Below are 17,534 nucleotides of genomic sequence, written 5' to 3'. Positions count from 1 at the left end.
GCAGTCTTCCCCATTCACTTTGTTTGTTAGAAAGTGGCAAAAGCAGATCCCACGAGTCCAGGGGCACTGCAACCCTCATAATTTTGATCACGTGACCATTGGGGACAGGCAATGGGTGGTAAGTGTGAAAAACGGCCGTATGTCCCTTTTTTCAGCATCATCTGTAACTTTGAAGTGTCCTTCAATGAGCTTGTAAGTCGAGGACTACCTGTGTTTACATACAGGCGCTTAGGGGGCCGGTCGCTCGTCCTTTCCCCTCCCAAGCGTTCCCAAACAGGATGCCTGTCGCTTTAAGAGCCTACATACCTTGATCTCTGAGGCAAAGAGATGGTGGCTTCCCTCACCCATCCACCCCATCCCCAAATTCGAGGCGCGGCGCTCTGCTCCCCCCCCCTTTCTGCCTACGTCACATGATAGATTCCCCGTCTCCTCTTCCTCTGCGCGAGCCCCCCCCCCCTTCGCATACGTCGCCCGGTGCCTTTAGAGACGGACGGAGAGCGGGCTGGGCAAGCAGTTGGGCTCCTTGCCCGCCCCTCCCTACGTCCCTGCGTGCGGGCAGAATCTTCTGGGTTGGCACCAATCGCCCCTCGGCGAAAATCCCCTCGGAAACAACGCAGCGGCGCGGGAACCAGCAGCCCCGCGCGCCTCGCGCGACGGGAGGCAGGTCGGAGAGGAGGAGAGGAGGCGGCGGCGGTGCCCCGCTCTTGCCAGGGGGCGACTGGAGGATGGGAGCAAGCAGCCGCGCCGAGCCAAAGGGTGGCAGCAGCCCCAGCAAGCCGGCAGCTGCCTCGGCTACCGCTTGATTCCTTCGGCGGGGAGAAAGAGGTGGCGGCGGTAGCAGAGGCAGCGACGCTTTCTCGCTCTCCGGCTTCAGTGTCGGAACTGCCGCCGCCGCCCTCGCCCTGAGAGCGAGGAGAGCCAAGCAGCGGCTGGCATGGAGCGGAAGAGCCCCGCTGCTGCGGGGAAGCAGAATCCAGGCAGCCGGGCACCAGGGGACGGGCACTGCGCCCAGGGCAGCGGCGGGTCAGCGGCGGCCGCCCAGCATCGGAGCAGCGGCTGCGGCCAGCTCTCCGCGCCCACCGCCGGTTCTCCGGCTGCCGAGCCCGAGCAGCTGATCCGAAGAGCGCTGGATTTCAAAAGCCAAGGCGCTCAGTGCTACAAGGAGAAGAAGTGCCGGGAAGCCATCGGCAAGTACCACAGGGCGCTGCTGGAGCTGAAGGGGCTGTTGCTGGCCCAGGAAGACTCCGAGGACGCCGCTTCGACCGCCTCTACCGCGGGGGCTACCGGCCTGGGCAAACTGTCCGAGGAGCAGAGGCAACTGCTGGACAGCATCGAAATCGATTGTTACAACAGCCTGGCAGGTCAGGGCGGTCACTTTCGGGGTTTTGGCCTCGGGGCTGGCTGGCTGGGGGAGAATGATGATGAGCGGAGGACCTGGGAAGGAAAGTGGGGGGACAGAAGTCAGGCGCTTTGCGGCTCTCTCTCTCTTCCCCCTCCCTCCCTCCCTCTCTCTTCCCCCTCCCCCCCCCTCTCTCCCTCTCTCGCCCGGAGCGCTACGACCGCGCTTTGTGACTGAAGTTCGTCTTGGAGGCGGAAGGCAAAGGCAAGGGCTGGGGGTGGGAGATCGGAGATACTTCTTCTCGCTGCAGTTGTATGCAAGTTTGATAGCGAGGTCAAGTCACGAAATTGGGATGATGACAATTACAGGTGTCTCCCCCCCCCTTCTCCCCCCCCAAACCTCCGCCTTTCTGCAATGGCTGTGTCCCCCCCCCCTGAAATCGTGTGCGGGGATTTGCCGCCCCTCTGCTGTGGAGTCTGGAGAGGGAAAGCATCCCAGATGTCTTTCGAAAGAATCCTTCTATCTAGTCGGAGAAGCAAATAAAGGCCGCATTTATTTAGGGTGAATTGGCGTTCTCGGAGGCATACTTTGTAGGTTGCTTCTGTCGTTGCTCCGAGGTGTGCTTGTGTGTGTTTGTGTGTGCGCCCGCGCGCGCTAACAGTTGAAAAGCACATCTGCTGCAGTGCACCTTTCTACATCGCTAAATAACTAGGGCATAATAAATAGCCATGGCTATGCATGAAACTTTAAAGTAAATGGTTGATTTCCTTGTCCCCAAGGCTCTTGCAAATCCAGTTTACCTAAAGGGAAAAGGATAAGAGGGGGTGGGGGGAGTAATTATTGCGGCAGATTTCTTCCAGTTTAAACTGTTATGAACCAGTCAGATTTGTGAAGCATTACTCTCGGTAGATAGCGCTACCATTCTCCCCACCTTTTAATGAATTGAGGAAAATGCTGATTGTGCTTATAATCTTCAGAAGCAGCAGAATACAATCAGTTAGTAGTTGCTTTGTCTTTAACATGTTGCAAGAGTCTGTTGTTCCCCTAGTTGCAATAGCAGGGTAACACAGTTGCCCTTCTAGAATGTGTCCCTAGGGGAAATATGTGTCCATCTATTCTGTGGGCAATGGTAAAATTAATACACACACACACACACAACCCCAGAGCAACTGAGTGCTGTGTCTCTGTGTGTGTGTGTCTGTGTAAAAGACAGCACTGATCACAGCAACACAAGAACAGGCACTAAGCGTCAGATCCATAGAAGCAGGGATTTACCACACTAGATAGAACCCAAGGGGTAGATCCATGTCTCTCCACCTCCGCAGCTGAATGATGTGCGGCCTTTAACTCCCTGAATTCCCCAGCCAGCCATCAAGCAGTTTCCACAGAAGGTCGTGGAGAATAAAAGGGTTGAGAATCTGTGGGAGTTTCGGATCCAGATGGACAGGCAGGCACTAGATAACCAACCAGACACGGTAGTAGTAGACAAATTAACAGACAAAGACCAGAAGAGAGCAGCAGTGATAGATCATGTAATGGTGCCAAATAACAACAACACCAGGAAGAAGTAGTCCGGGAAGTCTGAGAAGCGCCAGGCCTGGAGAAGGAACTAGAGGAGATGTGGAAAGCAGAAGCAAAAGTGGTCCCACTGATGATAAAAGCATTTGAGGCTGTGACTCCTAAATTGGGAGAATGGCTCCAGCAGATCCCAGGAACGAGATCAGAGCTCTTGGTCCAAAAGAATGCAGTGCTAGGAACAGAACCCTCAGGCCTTTGACAGAGGAGGACCCAAGATTAAGGAAGACATATACCACCAGCAGGAGTCAGAAGGGATTGTGTGTGTGTGTGTGTGTGTGTGTGTGTGTTGTGTTGCAGTTCAGAGTTGGCTGTTTATTTCCCTTTCAGGGAACAGTAGAAGACCAAGGGGTCTCAAGTCAAATGTTTCGTAAAAAAGAGGAGGTATCTGAAGGCGGTCTGTCCTTGGTAGGGTGGTGGGAGTGGGGAGAGAGAAATATTCTAGAAACTTTGTGGGGAGAAAGGAAGAGAAAGAGCAGCAATCATTATATCTACCTTGAAGCACAACAACTATAGAACAGTAGCTGGATTTGTTGTGATTTTTTTCAAAGAGCAACGCAATTAGGAGCCAGCAATTCTATCGCCTGCTAATTTGATGACAACAACTTTGAAGTGATCGATTGGTTCTCCAGAGATTACGATCCATAGATTCTTTTCCAAGATTTCTCTGCTTTTGCAGCTATCAATTATACAGCACTCCCCCCCCCCCTTCCTCTGCCTGTTTCTTCCAGTTGTTTATCATCAGTTCAATAGTTTGGCATTAATACTATAATGGCTGGAGTTACCTCTTTCAAAAGTACTGATGGTAAAAAGCCACTTAACAACATAGGTCTGGGTGGGCATGAAATACTCTTAATTTGATTTCAATGAGCAATTGGAATACTTTTTAAAGAATCCAGAAAAAGGCAGCCAACGTATTTTTGTCTATTATCTATGGCTGATAGCAACGAGAATGCTAGTATTTAAGTATGTGAGCTCTAAACTAGGAAGATCTTGGTTCAAATTCCACCCATTCTAAATATTTGATGTGACCCCAACAACTTTAATTTATTCATATACCTTGAGTAAGGAATCTATGATAGCATGTTGTATGAACACAGTCTCTCAGTCAACACAATATTAACACACCTTGCAGAATTTCTGTAAAATTTACTGAGACACATAAGGGAAACATTTTAAATTCTTTTTTTAAACAATCCAAACTCTCTAAAAGAGTACTTTTCAACCTTGGCAACTTTTAAGATGTGTGGACTTCAACTCCCAGAATTCCCTGGCCAGCATGACACATCATATATTAAGAAGGGAAAAGGTGTGGAAGTGCATAAACTGAGCAACAGACCTGAGACATAAGCATTGTTCAGAATACATTTTATTGGGACTAAATGGAACTTTACTGTCTCTGCCTTTGCTTGGGTAGCTTGCTTTTCAGCTTAGTCTGTTGTATGAACCTGGCATTGTTCTGCGAAACCATTGTTTATAGTTCTCAGTTCATTGTGGTTTATTCAGCAAATGATGGCTAAGTAGACAATGTCTTACCATGTGGTATGAACCCAGCCTCTGTGGGTGTAACTTTCATTATAGCCACCCAAGTTTCTGTTCCGTGTGTTCCATATTTCTCAAGTATCAAGAATTACACAGCACTTTTGTATAATAGCAGAGCACTGAAATATAATGAATTCATGAATGTTACTATCTATCCAGTCTGATGCCCTCCAATCTTACTGAACTCCCAAAGCCTAGAGTAATGAATTCAATATATTTGCAGTGCACCAGATTGGGGAAGAGGGATATATTTCTGTTTCAATAATCCACCAGTGCTCTTCCACTTACACCCGGGGTGTCTATTACTAGTACTCACATCATCATAGTGGTGTCACGTGACATATTGGGACTTTCCCCCCTAAACCAGGTATAGGTGTGGCCAGCGAGTGATGCATCTGGCCCGCGGGCTGCAGTGGTGCATTAACCGTTAAGCAGACTAAGCACGTGTTTAGGGTACCAGGCCCAAAGGGGGCACCACAAAGTTGAGAAAGAAAAAAAAAACAATGAAGATTTGTACAGTATGTACAAAGGAGGGGCACCAAAATTTGTCAGTGCTTAGGGCACCAGTGAGCCTTAATCTGCCACTGGCGGGCTGGGACCTAATTCTGAGGTCATGTATTTGTATGTTGTTCTCTGGGTGTCTGAGTGTGAGAAATACATTTGTATAGTGTAGTACTCTTTTTGGCTTTGTTCCCATCATCCATGGGCTCCAAGCCTACCCAATGTCATATATATATATAGACCATGTAGGCAGAAAACCATATTTTTTTTATTTTTAATGTTGCCTTTTTATATTTGTGTTGTATTTGTACTGATAAATAAATAAAGGGAGACTAGTATAGATCTATTTCGACCTAATTATGGCTAGCTGATGAGAGCTAATTAGCTCGAAATAGATCTATACTAGTCTCCCTTTATTTATTTATCAGTACAAATACAACATATACATATACATATACATATACATATACATATACATACATACATACATACATACATACATACATACATATATATATATATATATATATATATATATATATATATATACATATATGTTGTATTTGTGCTGATAAAATAAAGGGAGACTAGTATAGATCCATTTCGAGCTATTTAGCTCTCATCAGCTAGCCATACCCTTACTGGGATTATATATATATATATATATGAACTAAGAAGTCTCCCCCTCTCAAAAGATGACAGATGTTATGGAGGACGAGAAGAGGGTTTTTTTTCTTATTTCCAATATAGATATAAATATTAATAATAAATGATGGTGACAGCCAAGATCAACAAAGGACCTGCCTCTGAGCAGTATAAAGACAACTAGAGTCTGCCAGGAGAGGTTGATCTAATAGCAGAGTTTGGACCTCAAGATCACAGTGACAGATTCATAGCTTGGAAGCCCAGCCAGGAGCACAAACTCAGCCGGTTGTGCTGGTAAGGTGATGCACTGTCTCTCAGCTTCTGCAGCATCTCCTTTTACACTATTGGGCCCATTCATCCTTTTTCTGAGTGTATCATTTCGATATAGATGGGAAGAAGCCAAGCCTCATCCTTCTCTGACTCCTTCTTCAAGAGGGAAAAAAAAACCATTTCTTATAGAAATATGCTCCTCCACTTCTCACTGAACGTAGAACTGCAACTGAGAATTATAGAATGAGGGTGTGGGGGAGCACTAGGGATGCTGGTATGTTTTTTCCATACATTTAAGGCAGATCTTGGGATGACAATTTCCATCATCCCCACCTATCCAGTCATGCTGACTAGGAATCATGGGAGTTATAGACTAGCACTGGTCAATACCTTCAAGTTGGAAAGCCTTAATTAAAGGCTGTATGTACTTCAGATATTTGGGCATCAACAGGAGATCATTGCTTCATGTTTTATTGTTGAAAACAACACATACAAGGTTTATAAAGAGGAATCGTTTTTGAAGCTGCTGAGATGACAAACGTTCTGAAGTTGTCAAATGACAGTGTTTTGATCAGCAACAATTGTTTCAGGCATCCAAGTTGTAATCAATGAACTGTGAATTTCCATTAAAGCTATGATAATGCAGCTTTGAGAGGCTCATATAGGTAGCCTATGCAACATTTAGCCTTTTTAAAGACACATTTTAACAGATGCAGTAATTTTTTTTTCTCCTCCAACCTACATACTTGGCTGTGATTTGGAGAAAGATGATCAGGTGACATTAAATACTGCTTTTCCTTGTACTTGCGCACATGTTCCAACATTGATTTGTTCATCCAAGTGTAATTCTGTATCATGTGGCAGAAGAAAGGGTGGCGAAGTTTGACATTCATTGGTTTGTTTCCATCTCACGTTGCACTTCAAGGCTTACATGTTGTTGTATAGATGCCAGGTCTTTACTATTAATAATTCAGCGGATGCTGAAATGCTCCCTAGTTTTGAAGAATAGATATTGCTAAATGAAAATATCTGCAAGATCATCAGATTGGTGGTGCCAATCAATCAGGACTAGAAGATAAATAGAGTTGAAAGGTTTGCACAAGAAATTGGTTTGCTGAAAGAATCTAGCCAGGTATTCAGAACCCAGTTTCAGAGCACAAACTATTTCTGATTCTTATAAGACTTCATTATTATAGGTTTAGTTGCTGCACGTTGTATATATTTATTCAGACCTCACTACACAACATTTTGTGTGCTAGGGGAGTGGATGCAGTTAAGTCCCTTAGGGTATTATTCTAGGCCTTACTATAATATAACATGTGCTCAGGTCCAGGAGCATCTATAGGGAGATTTAAGAAGTCAAGATGGGTCACACATTCAAGACCCCAACCCTTTTCTCTTGTGTGTCTCATACACCACCATATGGAAGGGAGTGTGGCTTCAATAACAGTGACAATAATGTTATTACACATATATGCTGTCTGACTCCAAGTGATGGGGTCACCGTCTTCATTCGTGTACCACCCCAGACACCTCTGGGCAAACCTATGTAGAGATTTTATAGCAATCAAAAGGATTTCACTGTGCAGTGCTGCTGGTGAGGATGAAGGCAATATTTCCTGATAAGAGTAAACTGGTAGTGCATCATTTATCTTCTGGGTATGCTGGTTTATGTGTGTGTGTGCGCGTGCACATATGCACAATATGCACATATACTATAGCTATATATGTGCATGAATGTAAAATTTGCTAGAGCTCTGAATGGGATTTAGAGTCAGCTAGGTAGAGAACAGCATAATTACCCTTAACCGCAAGGATTACCCATCCACCAATCAATGAAATTTAGGTACATCTTGCAGATACTAGACTAAATTAGCTTCTTTCAGTCAATCTGCATAATTCATTTGCCTTGTGTCTCCTCCCCTATGCCATATAAAATATAAGCAGTTCAACTCTAGAACTTTTGTATTGCCAAAGCTACAGCACAGGGTCATTCAAATTGATAAGATGAGCCCAAATGGGATTGATTGATAGTGGTTCATTATGTAGTGAAAACCACATCACTGACTGTTGGGATGCTGGAATGGTCTTAAATGCAAGCACTAATCGCAAGCTGCTTTTTCAGTGTTGTCATTACTTCAAATAGTCATCTAATAAGACCCACCTGTATATATTTTGGTTCCCAAAATTCTGCAATTGAAAATGAGTTGGCAGAGATTGTTGGCTTAGCATTTGGAGTGATCATAGTCAGTTTAGAAACCCTGGATAACATGTTTAGTATGACAAGATGATTGTTCGGCTTTGGATAAATTTTGAACATTGAATCATTCCATTCACTTTGGGATGCTGGTTTTGACTTAACCTGATTATTAAGTGAATTGGGAGTAATAAATTATGACTTGAAAGCAATCTAACCTATCCACATCCTTTTATCTATTTATTTAGACAAAATTGCCAGCATCACTGGGAATCTTTGGTTGGAGTGGTCTCTTATGGGGTTTGTCAAATCTAGGATAGCTATTATATATTATGATTTATAAGAAAATCAAATTCACTGCAGAGCTCTTTGATCTGTATATCAACTATCACAATGGCTGTTTTCTGAAATGGTAAAGATATTAAAAGAATGCTCACTCCTACAAAATAAAATTCTATTGTTTGTAACCAAATGAGTTTGAAGCAGCTATTTAGCTGTGATGTCTTGACTGAACATAACCTTGAATTAGCAATGCATTTGATTTCCTTAAGCCTCCCTCTGAATGATTTTGTGAAGTGGGGTGAGTGAGTAGAGGAGTAGGAGCCATGGCAAATCCTATTGTTATTATAATGAAACTGAACTTGAGCATTCCTGGATCAGTAGGCTAGAACTGGATGCTCTTACTCATAATTGATGCATTTCCATATGACTTAATAATGGATTGCTTTCACAGTTTGACATTCTCCTTTATCATATTTATTCTTGAATCATATATGTCTTAAATTGCCTTGAACTTTAAAGCAAATAACTCTCTTTTAAGTGCCTTTCTTCTGGCCCTTTCCTTTGTAATGTAAAAAAAAGAGTCTCTTTCAGTGAGCTGAATGTCACTTCAGCTGAGCTCTGTTCCTGGTGGTACCTGAGTGCATCCATGTGGTTGAGTTAATAACAGTAAAGAACAGGATGTCATTACCACATTCTGGGATGTTTTCTTCAAATCCCTGGTGTTTTTGTTGGTGGCCGCCTACCTACATACTTCAATATTGCTCAGCTTTTTCAAGATCAGTCAAGGTCACCCACTATGACAAAAACATTTCAAAGTTGGAGAACAGGGTAGGGTGATAAAAGGTTGACCTCTAAATCCCCTTTGCATTTTAAAAGCACAAAATAAGACTTGGGGTTGTATGGGCTAGCACTGTTTCACATCCACACATTCATTTCTACACTGCGAGGGCTTTGGATAGCCTCAGGATCATCTCCTTGAATGCAGGAGTTGTCTGCCTGTTTGTACCTGTCTGCTAGTCCATTTCCTAGTTGTGAAAAACAAAGCTGGTGTCCACAATGGTGGAGGGAAGGGAGCCACAGCTTGTCCTCCCCCTTGATTTGCTTGCCTATGCTGTGAAAGAGTAAGGTTCTACATTTAGGCAACAAAAATGGAATGCACAGGTACAGTATAGGTGGTACCTTGCTCAGTAGTAGTAACTGTGAAAGGGATCTTGGAGTCCTAGTGGACAACCATTTAAATATGAGCCAGCAGTGTGCAGCAGCTGCCAAAAAAGCCAACACAGTTCTAGGCTGCATAAATGGAAGGATAGAATCAAGATCACGTGAAGTGTTAATACCACTTTATAATGCCTTGGTAAGGCCACACTTGGAATACTGCATTCAGTTCTGGTCGCCACAATGTAAAAAAGATGTGGAGACTCTAGAAAGAGTGCAGAGAAGAGCAACAAAGATGATTAGGGGACTGGAGACTAAAACATATGAAGAACGGTTGCAGGAACTGGGTATGTTTAGCTTAAGAGAAAGAAGGACTAGGGGAGACATGATAGCAGTGTTCCAATATCTCAGGGGTTGCCACAAAGAAGAGGGAGTCAAATTATTCTCCAAGGCACCTGAGGGTAGAACAAGAAGCAATGGGTGGAAACTAATCAAGGAGAGAAGCAACTTAGAACTGAGGAGAAATTTCCTGACAGTTAGAACAATTAATCAGTGGAACAGCTTGCCTCCAGAAGTTGTGAATGCCCCAACACTGGAAGTCTTTAAGAAGATGTTGGATAGTCATTTGTCTGAAACGGTATAGGGTTTCCTGCCTAGGCAGGGGGTTGGACTAGAAGACCTCCAAGGTCCCTTCCAACTCTACTATTGTATTGTATTGTAAATAAGGATGCCTGTTCATCTGGAAAACCCTAGAGACAGTCCTTCAGTTTCAGCTCACACTGAAGCAGTTATTTACCATTTTTCTGGTATTTGGGGTAGCCATTATACCTGAGACTCCAAGTTTTCTGACCCGGTGAGCTCCTTTAGGATTCTGAGATATTGTGGGAGGGGCTGTTACAGGAGGCTTGCCATTCCCAAAATTGTTGCATGGGGAACAAAGCCATGAATTCACAAAAGTGCTACCTGCACCATTCTAACCCACCTTCCACACAACACTCCCTCCTGTCCTATTTCTGCCCAGATGGGCCCTTGGTAAATAAAGCACTGAGTTGTAGCCATTGATTTTAAGGCCCATTTCGACACAGGGGCCTTCTGAGAAAGATGGTGCTGGAGGCTGATTCATATCTTTGTGGCATGCAAAATTAATCTGAAAATTAAACTGAACTGTTTTAATTAATTTGCTAAGCTTTATGACCACCCTCAGAGTGAAACGATAAATTTCATCCTCTTCTTGACAGAACCATCCCCAAATACTGCACATCTGGAACAAAATGAGGCAGAAACCCATCTAAATCAAGGGTGTTCAACCTTGACCAACTTATGATTTGTGGATTTCAAGCCTCAAAATTCCTCAGCCAGAATACTCTAAATTTTTATCTATAATGTACATTGTAATAGGTACCTCCCCACCCCTTTCTGGATTCCTGCATTTCTCTGAGCATAAGATCTTTGTTTTGTTTCCCCCCCCCCAATCTCTATTAGTTCTCTTAAGAAAACGGATGTTTACATCCCCCCCCAAGCCATAATAAGCCCATGTGGTTAGTGTACGGTTCACTGTTGTGTGAACGCAAAGAATTGGGTTGAGTAAGTGGGGGTCAGTTTACCATGTGTAAAGTGTACTATGCAAGCATACCTACGTTCACCAAATAATTAATGCAAGAATATCAGTGTTATACTTTGTCAGCAAGGCAGTAATAAATGTATTTAAGCTGCCACAAGACTTCCTTCTTTTAAAGATAAAAGGCTTTGCTTTTTAACACTCTAAAATGAGGCCTCCAGCTTTTTCCTGAAGTCTTACTAAAACCTGGAGCAGGAGCCCTTTTGTGGACCGGAATCAGAGGCAATCCACATAAACGTTCTTTTACTGCAATAACTAGAATCTATAAGAATTAGAAGGCTGTAATTAACTATTCTTCCATTATCCAGCATCATCATGGAGTGGCTTGGTTCATAATTATCACACTGCCTAGATGTGAAGTGGGATTTTCATGCAGAGTAGAAATTGTAAAAATGAAATCAAGAGCTTATTGTAGTTCATCTTCATGGTGCACAGAAGGACAGTATTCCTAGCAGACTGTAAAAATCGACAGCTCTTTCTTTTTATACAATTGTAACTCAAGATAATAATAATAATAATAATAATAATAATAATAATAATAATAATAATAATAATAATAATAATAATAATAATAAATATTTATTTCTTAGCCGCACCCTCTCCCGAAGGACTCGGGGCGGCGTACAATAAAACATATAAAATACATATCTAGACAAGACATACATATAACAAAGACGTATACTAAGACGTGTACAAGGAGGAGGTGGGCTGGTGAATAAAAACAATTAAAAGCACAATGTTTAAAAACCCCTAAATAAATAAATACAATTAAATTACACAAATAAAAAAAAAAGAGTGGTAACTAGTACTCCCCATAATTACCCGCGCGGCTGCGTTCTGGACCAACTGTAGCCTCCGGGTGCATTTCAAGGGAAGCCCCATGTAGAGAGCGTTACAGTAGTCCAAGCGGGACGTCACCAGCGCATGAGTGACTGTGCTTAAGGTGTCCTGGTCCAGTAGGGGGCGCAATTGGCGCACCAGGCGGACCTGGTGGAACGCCCCCCTAGCCACGGCTGTCACATGGTCATCCATGGACAGCCGGGCATCCAGGAGGACGCCCAAATTGTGCGCCCGCTCCATGGGGGCGAGTTGAATGCCCCCGATGGCCAAAGATGGGATTAATTGGCTGAACCGGGGAGCCGGTACCCACAGCCACTCCGTCTTGGAGGGGTTGAGTTTGAGTCGGTTGTCATCCATCCAAGATATCTCTCCCATTAAATATTTTGCAATCTTTAATTGCCCAAGTCAACTGCATCTACATGTCCTTGGGTAAAATTCGAGTAAAAGCCCAACGCTGAACAGCTAAGAAAATTTGGAATTTAAAGTGATGGTTCTGTCTGAATCACTCCTATCCAGTATGGTCTTATGGAGTTGTTTTGACCCAGCCTTAGCAAGTCATGATAAGCTGCTTACTCACAAGTAAAAACAAACCCCTTTTCAAACAGGGTAGGAACAGTCTTTTATTCATGTGGATAAACAAAAATCAAATGTAATTAGTCCCAACAGACCTGGCCAAGAAATCCGAATTGCTTGCTGTGTCCTAAAAGCAAATGGTTGTCTGTGACAACCGGCCACTCCCAAACCCCTACCATTTATTTCCCAGCCAGGGAGGGACTGGATGCTAGCATCCATGTCTCCTTTTCCTTGAGAGTTGGCTTATTGTTTTCCTTTGCTCTCCTCTCTTTTCCTCTCTGTGCATACGTGTATCTGGGATGGGCCCCATCTGTTCCTCCCCCTCACTCAACTCAGGCCCCGAAAACAGCTGCCTCTCCACCTGGGGGAGGCTGGAAAGTCCCAGCTCTGCCTCTGTCTCTGATGCTGTTTCCTTATCAGAGCCTTCCAAAGGCCAGAGCTTTCGGAACTTCAGAGCTTTCAGAGCTTCAGAAAGTTGGCCCAAGCTCTCCCTCCTCCTCCTCCTCCTCCTCTTCTGACTGCAGCTAACTCTGCTGGCAGACAACAGGCCACAACTGGAGTTTTCAGTCAACTTAATGGGAGAAAATCATTCCATTTCTAGGATCAAAGATGGTCTTCTGCTACTTGACCTCTGCTCAGAGGTTTTATATGGACAATGGGTGGAAACTAATCAAGGAGAGAAGCAACTTAGAACTGGGGAGAAATTTCCTGACAGTTAGAACAATTAATCAGTTGGACAGCTTGTCTCCAGAAGTTGTGAATGCCCCAACACTGGAAGTCTTTAAGAAGATGTTGGATAGCCATTTGTCTGAAACGGTATAGGGTTTCCTGCCTAGGCAGGGGGTTGGACTAGAAGACCTCCAAGGTCCCTTCCAACTCTACTATTGTATTGTATATCCAAGTCGTTTTCTTGGCAAACGTATGAAAGTGGTTTGCCATCACTGCCTTCCCAATCTAGACTATAGTCACGTGTTTCTTGGTGGTCTCTAATAATATTAGCCAAGATCAGGCAGATGCTGCAACCTCCTTAGGCCATTCTAGGATTAGGTAACGCTAAAGTTGAGATAACGATAGAGTCCTAGATCTTACAGCATGTTTCCATTCCTATCAAAGTATCATCAGTGGTAAGACTTTCCAAAATGTAAGACGACCATTTCACACTAAACCAGCAGCATCTCCCCAAGCAGCTTTGATGACTTGCTGCTGTGCATCACTCATGATGTTTGCAGCTGATGCCCCTCTATTACTGGCAAGATAGCTATTTTGATTAAAGAACCAAAATGAAATGAAATATCCATCAGAGGAAAAAAATTCTTGTGCTTTGTGGTGTCTTGGTGAAAAGCTGTTTGTTTACCTACTGAAACGATTGGAAAACAACACTCAGCAGAGTCACTTGCAATGCTACTCCCAAGACGCAATCTGTGTAGATCCCTAGAGTATAGTAAACAAAGAGGACATCAGCCTGTTCTTGCCAAACATCCAGAAGTCACTTTAAGCCTCTTCCCCTTCTGTTCTCTAAGTTCATATTGCAGTAGTTGTGCTTAAAAGTCAAGAAAGCCTTTGCGTCCTACATGGCTGAAAGCTGCATCCTGATCTAAGGACTGTAAACATGAATTTACATTTAGTTTCATTCAACTGGATTGTGGAAGGAGATTTGCTTTCTTCTAGCTCCCTAGAACTCTTTCTGGAAATTCTACACAGGCAGGGTAAGATTCTACTAAATGCACTGATGGTAAAGAGCAGATCCTTGAAAGCTGGGCAGAGGCACCTCATGTTTTGTAGGGCTTTTTTCAGGATCCTGTAGGAGTTGCCACCGTAGGGAGAAGAGAAGACATTTCTACAAGTATAGCATATACCCAAATCTGGATCCAGCTTGCTATGTCAGTTCATTTAAATTTGATTCATTCCTACTAAAATCTGCTTAAATAGCTCTACTGTTGACTCTTCCCATCTGATGGAAAATTTAAAATAGGAGTAAACAATCTTCAGGCTGAATTGAAATAATGTTATTTGAATTAAATACAATTGCTAGTATTCCTCATATATTTAGCCTCTTTTTAAAAACTATAATTCAGCACCAAATTTTGGATCAGGTTTTAGGATTCAAGGTTTCTTTGAGGAGCAGCCTGTAGATTTAGATCCCTCTTTCAACAGCAGGTAAACATATTACTTTAGTTGTAGGTGCGTGCATGTAGGTTTTCTTATAGAATTAGATAGATATGTAAGTGGCATTTGGGACAGCAGGACTGGAGACTGCAACCTAATATCACTTCCCATTGTTGCATCTAGGCATTCAACATTCTCACCCATGTCATGAGAACTAGCCTTCTGAAATTTACTTTTCCTGCATAAAATCTGTCAGTTTGTATTTTTCAATGAATCCCGATATTTCACAGGTAATGCATTCCTTAACCAGGATATATGAACTAGTCCTTGAATGATTGGTGTGGCCTCAAAATTCCAAAACATTCAAAATTCCAAAGCTCTGTTGTGTTTGTAAGGGAAACATGGAAGCATCATCAACCCCAAAGCCATACACAGAGTCTCCCATTAGATACAGGAATTGGAAGTCATCACCAACTGGTCTGAAAATGCCATCCATATTCCTGAATTGGCACCTGCCCTTTCTCATGTATGGAAAGATGGATATTAAAGATTGTGCTACATTTCAGGACAATGCATCTTCTCACAGCAAATGCTAGATTGCACATTGGTAAATATTTTAAACCACAACATCTATAACAGATAAAACAAGTACATTTAACATCAAATGTAGTACTGCAACAGAGGGAATGGTGAGAGTTGTGTCAATTGTTCAAAACCAACTGGACCAGAATGATCTATAGAACCTCCAAAATGTCAAAAAAAAAATGTGAAACCTGCCTGGGATTGGAATTCCAGACATGCTCTGCCAGTGATTTCTACTCCTTGCTCATCATTCAAACCTTCTCACTGGGGGACCTAAGAACACAGGTATGTGTGTGTGTGTGCATACGCCTATGCACACGCATGCATGCCCATGCACATACGTGCCATTTTGGCCTCGTGGTTAAGGCACCAGTCTAGAAAGTGGGCAACTGTGAGTTCTAGTCCTGCCTTAGCCTTGAAAGTCAGCTGGGTGACCTTGGGCCAATCAGTTGCTTTGAGCCCAACCCAAGTCATAAGATTGTTATTGTAGGGAAAATAGGAGGAGGAAGGTGCATTGGATATAGAACAGAGTTGGAAAGGACCTTGAAGGTCTTCTAGTCCAACCCCCTGCTTAGGCATGTAACCCTACACCACTTCAGACAAATGGTTATCCAACATCTTCTTAAAAACTTCCAGTGTTGGAGCATTCACAACTTCTGGAGGCAAGTTGTTCCACTGATTAATTGTTCTAACTGTCAGGAAATTTCTCCTTAGTTCTAAGTTGCTTCTCTCCTTGATTTGCTTCTTGTCCTTCCCTCAGATGCTTTGGAGAATAGTTTGACTCCCTCTTCTTTGTGGCAACCCCTGAGATATTGGAACACTGCTATCATGTCTCCCCTAGTTCTTCTTTTCATTAAACTAGACATACCAGTTCCTGCAACCGTTCTTCACGTTTTAGCTTCCAGTCCCCTAATCATCTTTGTTGCTCTTCTCTGCACTCTTTCTAGAGTTTTAACATCTTTTCTACATCGTGACAACCAAAGCTGAATGCAGTATTCCAAGTGTGGCCTTACCAAGGCATTATAAAGTGCTATTAATACTTCATGTGAACTTGATTCTATTCCTCTATTTATGCAGCCTAGAACTCTGTTAGCTTTTTTGGTAGATGCTGCACACAGCTGGTTCATATTTAAATGGTTGTCCACTAGGATTCCAAGATCCTTCTCACAGTTACTACTATTGAGCAAAGTACCACATATACTGTACCTGTGCATTTTGTTTTTCTTGTCTAAATGTAGAACCTTACTCTTTTCACCATTGAATTTCATTTTATTAGATAGTGCCCAATGTTCAAGTTTGTCAAGATCCTTCTGTATCTTAAGCCTATCTTCTGGAGTGTTGGCTATTCCTGCCAGCTTGGTATCATCTGCAAATTTGATGAGTTCCCCATTTATTCCCTCATCCAAATCATTGATGAAGATGTTGAAGAGTACTGGGCCTAAAACAGAGCCTTGGGGTACTCCACTGCATACTTCCCTCCATGTAGATGCAGTTCCATTGAGGACTACACGTTGAGTGTGGTTGATCAGCCAGTTACAAATCCATCTGGTGGTGATGCTGTCTAACCCACATTCTTCTACTCTCTAGTACGGTAGTAGGTTATGGTCTACTTTATCAAATGCCTTACTGAAGTCCAAGTAAATTATATTGACAGTATTCCTCCGGTCCACTAATTTTGTCCCTTTGTTATATGTTTTCTACCTTGTGTTATTTATAAAAATAATAAAGCTGGGATACAAATAAATATGCATGCATGCACATATTTGTTAAATAATTAAAAATAATAAGAATAGCAGTGCAGACAAAAAAGCCCCACAAATTCTAAATGCATCTTTAACTGTTATAAAATATTAACAAACTTTATCATCTAAATGAAAAATCACACTACATATGAACTGCATATGTTTTTTTTAAAATGGTGAGGAAAAAAAGAGAAAAGGGAGAAAAAGAGCAGGAGAGCTGGAAGTTTGGGTAATAAAGAACTTCAGAAAAATTTGCCACAATACTTCTTCCATGCCCCTTTGTCAAAAGAAGTTAATGATAAGCCAAGTTATTAATAGCTCATAGCTGCAATTTAGCACAGACTTATCATCCTAATGTTAAATATGTATTTTTTATTTATTTCTCACATTTCTAAACCACCCATCTCCCTCAAAGAGGGACTCTAGGCAGTGTACAATATAATGTCAAAATAGCAGTTATATATATTGTATATATAAAAGTTAAAAATTTAAACAGGAGGCAAGAGGTTAAAATTAGTTAAAAGGTGGTGAAGGCAGAGCTTTCAGGGGACTAACGAGCTCCAATTT

The 17,534-nt window shown here is 42.7% G+C and overlaps 1 protein-coding gene across 1 annotated transcript in view; it reads left to right on the top strand.

Moving 5' to 3' along the window:
- Nucleotides 1-471: 471 nt before the first annotated feature.
- Nucleotides 472-17,534, top strand: part of TTC9 (tetratricopeptide repeat domain 9) — a 37,757-nt gene continuing 20,694 nt past the window's right edge. The window contains exon 1 of the mRNA XM_081934981.1: nucleotides 472-1,361. Coding sequence (XP_081791107.1) covers nucleotides 935-1,361 — 427 coding nt within the window. The 5' untranslated portion in view covers nucleotides 472-934. The remainder of the gene's footprint in view (nucleotides 1,362-17,534) is intronic.

Source organism: Natrix helvetica (genome assembly GCF_964273705.1).
Source record: "Natrix helvetica genome assembly, chromosome: 1".
Lineage (NCBI taxonomy): Eukaryota > Metazoa > Chordata > Lepidosauria > Squamata > Natricidae > Natrix > Natrix helvetica.
This window is presented reverse-complemented; position numbering and strand designations above follow the sequence as displayed.